Source organism: Macadamia integrifolia, chromosome 7 (assembly GCF_013358625.1).
Source record: "Macadamia integrifolia cultivar HAES 741 chromosome 7, SCU_Mint_v3, whole genome shotgun sequence".
NCBI lineage: Eukaryota > Viridiplantae > Streptophyta > Magnoliopsida > Proteales > Proteaceae > Macadamia > Macadamia integrifolia.
This window is the reverse complement of record NC_056563.1, coordinates 16615797-16624200: the sequence shown is the minus strand read 5'-3', so window position 1 is coordinate 16624200 and position 8404 is coordinate 16615797. Positions and strand designations below refer to the sequence as shown.

Sequence of the window (8404 nt, the reverse complement as noted above, 5' to 3'; positions counted from 1 at the left end):
ATTTGAAATTTTCTCTTCCCTTCCATTCAATTTCTCTTGCAACCAATTGCAGTGCCTATGGTTAGAGACTTTGAGGGTTAAATGACTCAGATGTTAAGAAAGTGAAACAAAAAAGGAAGTTCCAATTGAAGAATTAACAAGGTTTTAAGACATCGAAACCGCGTCTATTTATTCCACTTCGAATTAGCAAAATTGGCCTATTCTTCCAACCAATAGGTGTGTAAGTCGATAAAAATGAAATTAATAATAATTACAATTTTCCAAAAAAAATAAATTATAGTAGATTAGAAAATCTAATAAGATCTATATACACACACATCCAAATGTGTACCAAAATGAAAAAATCGAGGATTTAGAGATTACAAAAGTGAAACTAAAAAAAGGAAGTTCCAATTGAAGGACTAACAAGGTTTTAAGTCATTGAAACCGCGTCTAGTTATTTCAATTCGAATTAGCGGAATTGGCCTATTCTTCCAACCAATTGGCCTGTAAGTTGATAAAAAAGAAATTAATAATAATTAAAATTTTCCAAAAAAAATTTATAATAAATCAAAATAATCTGATAAGATCTATACATTACATACATCAAATTTAAACCCAAAAAAAAAAATCGAATTTTACCTCAAATTACTCAGAATGGCATCAAAATCCGAAAAAACCTTCAACTCTAAGGTGGCCAAGGACTTTGAACTCGGAATTAGGAACTAAATCGTTCTCAAAAACCCTAGAATCGGCCACTCTAAAATGGCAAGAATCAGGATTGATCATGACTAACTCCAATCCAAATTGGCCAATTCAACCGATTCAATTCCGATTTTTAAAACATTGAAAGTGGCCAAAGAATAAGAAATCACAAAAAAAAAAAAAAAAAAAAAAAAATGAGATTTCAGATTCATTTTGCCGGTTTTGCTATTTTGAGTTTCAAATCCACGAAGAGTAAAAATTTTGGATTCATAGTTTTAAATATCCGCCAATTCATATCGGTGATTGATACCAATACCTGACTGATTATGTATTAGCGGTATCAAAATAAAGGGTAAAAAAAAAAAGCATAAGTATCGCTTTTTTGAGGAACAAACTGTGCACGGTTGATCCATATCGGTATACGATACGGATACCACGAACTAAATCAAATCAAAGAACCTGATTCTTTTTCACTCCTAATTCCCCACCTACTCCAAACGAATCTTAAAAAGCCAAACAAAGCCTCCTGGAATTTCTCTCTCCGACAATTACCAAACTCGTTGAGTCAGAAAGTGACTGAGTCAACTCAATTCGTATATGAGTATAAGACCAAGTTGATATGCGACGAACCGATAGTAAATTTTGAGTTGTCGAAAACCGGCGTTGTCTAACCGAATCTTCGTATTTTAATCCTGCTTTCCTGTTTTCCAAAACCACCTTTTTAAGATCCCCGATTCCGGTTTTTTTGGCTTCCAATCGCTGCATATAAATCTTCTTCTTCTCTCTTTCCCACTCTCTTTCTATCCATCTATCTCGATTTATCTGGGCTCTGTTAGAGAAAAAGCTTACAGGGAGACAGAGAGTGGTGTACACAGAAAGAGAGACACTGAGATCTGATACACCAAGATGGGTTCGATGGGTTCTAATCCGCCGGAGCTGAGCTTAGATTTGAATACGGCGTATATCCCCAAAACTATAACCAGTTTTCTTAAAGAGATCTCGACGATCGGTGACGCATCTGAGAGGTTATCTAAACTAAACGAGTATGTAAAGAGATTAGAAGATGAAATGAGGAAGATCGATGTCTTCAAACGCGAGCTTCCTCTCTGCATGCTTCTGTTAAACGATGGTGGGTTTCTTCTTCTGATTGGCCTTTCACCGTTTTACGGAATCTTTTCTTGAATTTTCTGTTATGGGTTTCTATTTTTTATGATTTTATCTGGTGGGTATTGTGCTTGTCTGAAAACTCTCTCTCTCTCTCTCTCTCTCTCTCTCTGTGTGTTGCAGCTATTAAAGCATTGAAGGAGGAAACAATGCACTGTAAGGCATCCGATGTTCGATCTGTAATGGAGGAATTTATTCCGTTAAAGAGAAATTCGGACAACGATGGAGTGGTAAAGAAGGAAAAGGATTGCAGAGACAAGAAAAGCTGGATGAGCTCTGTTCAGCTCTGGAGTTCTAATGGCTGTTCAAATGGTGATCTTAACGACGACCGGAAACAAAAATCAGTTGCAGATGTAAAAGAGGTAATAATCGATTTTTTTTAATGATTTAAACGAAGATCAGTTTAGTAGGAGATGATTTTTTTTTTTTTTTCTCTCTAATTTGGGTAATGTGATGGCAGGGAGCCAAAGAAGATAAGTGTATCACCAGTGAAAACCCGTTTCAGTCATGTAAATACAAGAGTGTAGGAGGAGGGGCCTTCATGCCTTTCAAGGGTTATGTCGGTTTTCCGGCACAGCCCATGAAGGAAGAGGAGGAGGAGGTCTTGCCTGTACCTGGGCTTTCACTTGTGACTCCTGGACTTAAAACTACTGCAACTGAAGCAAGCTCGGGTCTGAATTCGAAGAGACCTGTAGGTTCTTCATCATCTATTAATGTTCAATCAAATTTACAGCCGCCGCTGACGACTGTGACGATGACTTCGCAACACCAGCAGCAACAGCAACAACAACAGGCTTCGAGGAAGCAAAGAAGATGTTGGTCCCCGGAGTTACACAGGCGCTTCGTTAGTGCCCTGCAACAGCTTGGGGGCTCACAAGGTATAGAACTTGGGAATGAAGTAGGGAAAACTGGAAAAGGAAGAGAACACTAAATATAATGAAAATTTAAGAACATGAATCGGAGAAATCGATAATTAATATCATCTGATTTTGATCTTTAATGTTTCTATGCAGTTGCCACACCCAAGCAAATAAGAGAGCTGATGAAGGTAGATGGCCTCACCAATGATGAAGTGAAGAGCCATTTGCAGGTGGGTTTTTGAGGTTTAACTGTGATTTTGATTCAGTTTATTTTTTTGTCGTTAATTGTTTAATGGGATGATGAAGATGGAGATTGTCTTTTGGTTTTTGTTTCAGAAATACAGACTTCACACCCGAAGATCTCCAGCCACTGCAACCCCAGGAAATCAACCAGTAGTAGTACTAGGAGGATTATGGATGTCACAAGATCAGTACGGGGCCTCCTCAAAGCCCACCACATCCCAGTCTGGGTCTCCAGAGGGTCCCCTTCAGTTGGCAGGTACTGCTGGAGGTATCTCCACCACAGGTGGTGAAAGCATGGAAGATGAAGAAGATGAGAAATCTGAGAGTTACAATTGGAAAGGTAATCTCCACAAGTCGGGTGAAGAAGATGTATAGACAGATCCATCCTCCATAAATTTTGCAGATAATAACTGTGTATGGAGAGTTTAGATATTCAAAACGACTAAATTAAAACATACAAGACTGAAGAACCTCTGTGATGAGAAACAGAGAGTGAGACAGAAACAAGCAGACAGAATGAAAATCTGTGAAAATTTTGCAGGTTTTACAGATAGAAGTTTTTTATTTTGTTTTGTTTTTTGATTTTTTTTTTTTTTTTTTTCCTTTAGATTTTGGTACAATGAGGTTTATGTAAGATCTATATGTGGCATGAAGAGAACAGAAACAAAAACTTTTGTCTATTCCAATTCATTGTTGTTGAAGATTCAATTGGTACATATTTCCAGTCTAATCTTGTTTCTCGTTTCCAGTTTCAAGGCTTCCAATTCAAGATTGATCACCTTCTTTCATCCTTTGACCTGTTTGAAGTCTGGAACCATGGGCAGAATTCTTGGAATATAGAAATGTTATGAAGCACCATTTGCCTTCCTATCTTGTGAATATCTGAACAGTGAATAATACTTGGATCAAAATCAACCCAGTTACCCTTGGCATTCCCTTGCTAAGCAAGAACCAGTATATAGTCTTTCAAGAATAAAGGAGATTTAATAAGATGAGGATTTTGGAATGCCACCAATGTTCAGATGCTTCGGATAAGGTTTCAACTTTTCATACCCCAACACACGTTTGATAAAGTAATGCCAACAAATCTTATTTGGGTATTGGTTTGATTTCTTTGAGCTCTGTTTTGTATTGTAGTAAGGGGAAACCCATGTGAGAAGACAGAGTGAAAAGGAGAAAAGAACACAGAGAAGATGGAGAAGATCTTCAGAGGATGGCTGTGGAAGGAGAAAACCAAACAGTAGGTCCCAAAAGGAGAGAAGTTGGAGACTGGAACACAGTAGCAGAAAAAGTTGGCTCAACTTGGCTTTGTATTGTGAATTCTGAGCAAATCTGAAACCGTTGACTTTTAGATACCCTCTTTGCAGCTAGATGTGCTCTGCACTTTGGTTTCCAAATCTAACTGATGATCTCAAGCCCAATAACATATCTTTCTTTTCGAGTTTCTCTTTTTTTTTTTTTTGTCTTGGTAGGCTTTTCAAGTTTCTCCAGTAATGCAATTGTGAAGTGGAAGAACAAGTTAGTTCCTCCTATGGAATCTGTGGGCTTTTGGGTTGTTGCTTCTCCCTGAGGTTTTCCTTTACTTGGCCAGCATCCCCGCCCAACAATTCACCTTATCCATTGAAAGGATGAAGGATAACACAGCTGATAACAGGGAGGGGGTTAAGTATGCTGCCAGCTTTTCTGGAGCTAAGGGCTCAATCAATGGAAAGGGCATAGGAGACTTTTTCAAGAGGAAAGAGATAGACATAGATCTGGATATACCTTAGCCTTTTTCCTATTATTTCGTGTGTTCGGGACCTCCTACAAACTGGCGTGTCACATTTTGGACCAAACTCTTTGGCTGCCCTGCCGTGCTGGGTATGGCGTTCTGATGTTCTTAGCTTCACTGGCAAGTTTAAGTGTGGCTGCTTAACCAACCTGTGCATTTTAGTGTTTTCTTCAATTAATACATATTACTGGCTCAAGCAGGCATCACACCTTAATACCATAGTTTTAAATCAGCTTGTTTCGGTAGGTTAAGAAGAAGAAAAAGTGCATACATGGTGCATGAGGTTCTTGCCACCACAAGGTTTAGGGAGGGTTACAATGTATGCAGTCTGACCCCCAATTCGTGGAGATGCTGTTTTTTTTGCTTAAACCTGTGACCACTGAGTCAAAATGAAATAGTTGAAATAGCAAGATTTTACCCAAATATCGGAGGATAAACGGATGAAATGACAAAAAAAATCCAATCAAAATTTCAACGAAACAGTGTATTTTTGTGATCAAAATTATACAACTGATTTTCGCCCCTTGTTTCTTCTTGGACATGTCGAAATTAACGAAAATTTACAAGATTTTGGCAAAATTTTGAGCTATGTAAACTAACAGCCCTTTGGAGATTGGCAGGAGAGCGCATTTGCCAAATATTTTTTCTTATTATTATTATTTTTTAAAACAAGGGAACTAGAGTCAGCTACTTTTTAGACTTCATTATCCATGTTTCCCCCTTTAATGTCTTGCATAAACCCTGGTACAAGATAAATGTGGAATCTTACAATGTCATAACCTAAAGTTCTTTATACTGAATTTTTACTTCTCCCAATCTTGTCATTGTCATCAAAGATATAAAGTAAATGCATACAGTAACCTTACACTGATATTAATTGTTGTGCAAAAAACACACAATTGCAGCATTGATAGGGACCTTGGATTGTTTCACTTATATAAGAAAGCTAAAACAGTCACACAATCTCTAAGAGATCTCACTTGTTAAATCAATGGGCCCACAGGCCTTTGAAAATTGAATGCCTCACAGTTTTACCAAAATGAAAAAAACTTAGAATTCACTGTTAAGATGCATCACAAATTCTTGTGAAAATTTTCTGCAATTGTTGCATCAGTGCAATAAGCATCGGGTAGTTGGGAACTCATTGACTTAGCCGTTTAACGTTTACCGCACTTTACCACTCACTACAAAAGATGTGGACTCAACAAATTTACAACACTTCCTACTCGACAAATGTAATTCCATTAACCTAAAAAATTTAATAATAATAATAATAACTGCTGTAATTGTCTTACAATAAAATGTAGTGGAATTTCCAATATAGAAGCTAGATGGTACAAGATGTGGCATCAAGATCTTAATAGCTTTTATTGTTTGCCATTAGTTAGAGATGGGTTTTTTGCACACCACATCTCACCAACGGAGCTAGACAGTTGTTGTTAGAGGTAATTAACTTGGGAGATGAAACTCATGATCGAGCTCAGTGCCGCTAAGATAATGGGAACTCATGATGGCCATTATCTCTTAGGATTCCAAAATTTAATCTATAGTTTACTAATGTATTTATTTAAATTTGTGTTGGTTATATAATTGTATATGACTGTCATTGTTATTATTCATGTACGTGAGTACAGTGCTAGGATTAGTTGTTAGGTGGCACATGCCCTCTTGAGTCTTGGCCAACTACAAAACACACCTTCCAGATTTCCATTCAACAAGAGATGAAAATTTTGCATTCCTTTGATGTATTACACTAATCAATCTCTATTTTAATTACCGTGATGTCTTATGAACCTTAAACCAACAAAAATAAAGATGATATCCCTTTTGACTTCATCCTGTGCCTAGCTCCTCTCTTTTCTTTGAGAATGAAATTCTCTGAATCCCCTAATTGGACCACATCAAATGCCTGTAAGATTCACTTCTGAGTTCTGATTCCTCCAATAATTTATGGGAAAGCAATTCCTATCAGGTTGCATGGCGTTTGCATACAGACACAGAGGGGAAGGAAATGACATGTGTGCTCCCTCATGAAATGCAAAAATCTCACCTTTATTGATGTTCCTGAGAGTTGTCATGGGTTCCGTACTGGTCCCAGGGGTCATGCAGCTTGGCAGAACCCGTCCTAGTTTTGTCTATCTTTCAGGTAAAACTTGGGGTCGGGCTGGGCTGGGTTAGACTAAATTTAACCCAAGCCCACAGTTGGGATTCGTCAGCCCTAATGGACTAATTAAAGGGCAGATCAACCTGATTGGAGGAATTCTTGGATTGGATTGGTTAAAAAGATTGGGTGGGCCCAATTATTTTTTCACATATTTTTTCTGTTTGTTTTACAAGTTCCCATTATATATGAGGGATCATATCTATAGGTTTTGTCATTTGGGCATTTTGATGAGTAGGTGGCTGTTGATTTTTTTGTTTTTTTTGGCAGAAGAGGCTGCTGATTTGAACAATAGGGTGATATGACTTTCATAATCATCTTGATGGATATATAAATATAAATTTTCCCACCATTTGCGCGAAGTGTTGGACTTCTCCACTTGTATCATCAGCTCTTGAACATTTTTTTTCTGAAATAGACTTCTCAACTAATTTGGTAAGGCTGCATATAGTTGCCCCTCCCAGACCTTACAGTAATGCGAGGAGCCTCATAGACCTATTGGTCTTTAATAGATCCTATCAACATATCTTTCACTTAAAAAAATATATATATACTTTTTTGTTGCAAAGTATTCTATTATGTTGAGAAATATGCTTTTAGGAGGAAAATTTTCACATCAAGAGAGAGAGATAGGTGGTAAAGTGGGTTACATGCATAAGAGTCTTCTCCAAGTGCCACCTGAACTACTAGATGCGACTCTTCTCCAAGTGCCAACTGAACTGCCAACATAGCCTTTCTATCAAAGCTTTTGACTCTTTTAGTGAAAATCAATGTGGAATGGTCTAATCAAGGACTTTACCCTTACAATTTTGTCAATAGGTTTTTCCCTCAGCTTTCCTTATTCTGATGCCAATGGAACTAACCTGACAATTGGAAAAAGAGGGAGAGAGAGCTCAAACATTGTTTGATTTGGCAAGTGATCAGATCTCTCTAGCTAACCCCCATAATATATGAAGCCAATTGATGTTCCAGTTGGGTAGGCAACACAATACAAGACCTGAACTCTCAAAACACCACCTTTATCTATGGATGGTGTTCTTTCCATTCCTTCTTAGCAAATGTTCTTCTTTTGATGGGCCCTTTGGCCTCTTCCTTTGGGGGAAAAAAAATGAAAACAACATTATCCATTGGCAAAGGTGGTGCTTTTGGGTCAATCCCCCCTCTCTCTCTAAATTTGTGCATCTAGAAAATATTGAGAGAACTTATGGGAGGAAAAAGTCAACGGCTGCATTTCTGAAAGAAAAACAAAAACTCCCTCTCTCTCCTTCTCTCTATGTGGAAAAGTCCATGGCTGTATTTCTGCCAGGAAAAAAAATGAAAAAAAAAAAATTCCTCTTGAGATCCATTTCCAAATTTACATTGAACTAATGCATCTTAATCTTCACAGAATCAGTTACATAATAAAACAATGGATGGGAAACATTGAAAGGAATCTAGATAAATTTCCCATTTTCATATCCTTCTGTAGGTTAATTATATCCATGAAGTGACAGACTAAATTTTGAACCAAAAGAGAGAGAC

The 8404-nt window shown here is 37.5% G+C and overlaps 1 protein-coding gene across 3 annotated transcripts; it reads left to right on the top strand.

Moving 5' to 3' along the window:
- The first annotated feature begins 1373 nt into the window (after positions 1 to 1373).
- LOC122083402 (transcription factor HHO5-like) lies at positions 1374 to 4394 on the top strand. 3 transcript variants are annotated; one of them, XR_006141651.1, is made up of 7 exons: positions 1374 to 1813; positions 1972 to 2210; positions 2309 to 2726; positions 2862 to 2938; positions 3045 to 3291; positions 3701 to 3987; positions 4089 to 4394. XR_006141651.1 is itself a non-coding variant. In XM_042651198.1 (6 exons), the coding sequence occupies exons 1-6, from the start codon at positions 1591 to 1593 to the stop codon at positions 3724 to 3726; spliced, it is 1230 nt and encodes a 409-aa protein (XP_042507132.1). In that variant the 5' UTR covers positions 1374 to 1590; the 3' UTR covers positions 3727 to 4394. The 3 variants fall into 3 exon arrangements, 2 of the variants coding, with proteins under 2 accessions (XP_042507132.1, XP_042507131.1); XM_042651198.1 differs by having other exon boundaries at positions 3701 to 4394; XM_042651197.1 differs by lacking the exons at positions 3701 to 3987; positions 4089 to 4394 and having other exon boundaries at positions 1379 to 1813; positions 3045 to 3681.
- The last annotated feature ends 4010 nt before the right edge of the window (positions 4395 to 8404 follow it).

Coding starts and splice junctions, on each gene's coding strand:
- LOC122083402 (XM_042651197.1), top strand. CDS start 1,591: ATGGGTTCGATGGGTTCTAATCCGCCGGAGCTGAGCTTAGATTTGAAT. Junction 2,211..2,308: donor CAGTTGCAGATGTAAAAGAG/GTAATAATCGAT, acceptor ATGTGATGGCAG/GGAGCCAAAGAAGATAAGTG. Junction 2,939..3,044: donor AAGTGAAGAGCCATTTGCAG/GTGGGTTTTTGA, acceptor TTTTTGTTTCAG/AAATACAGACTTCACACCCG.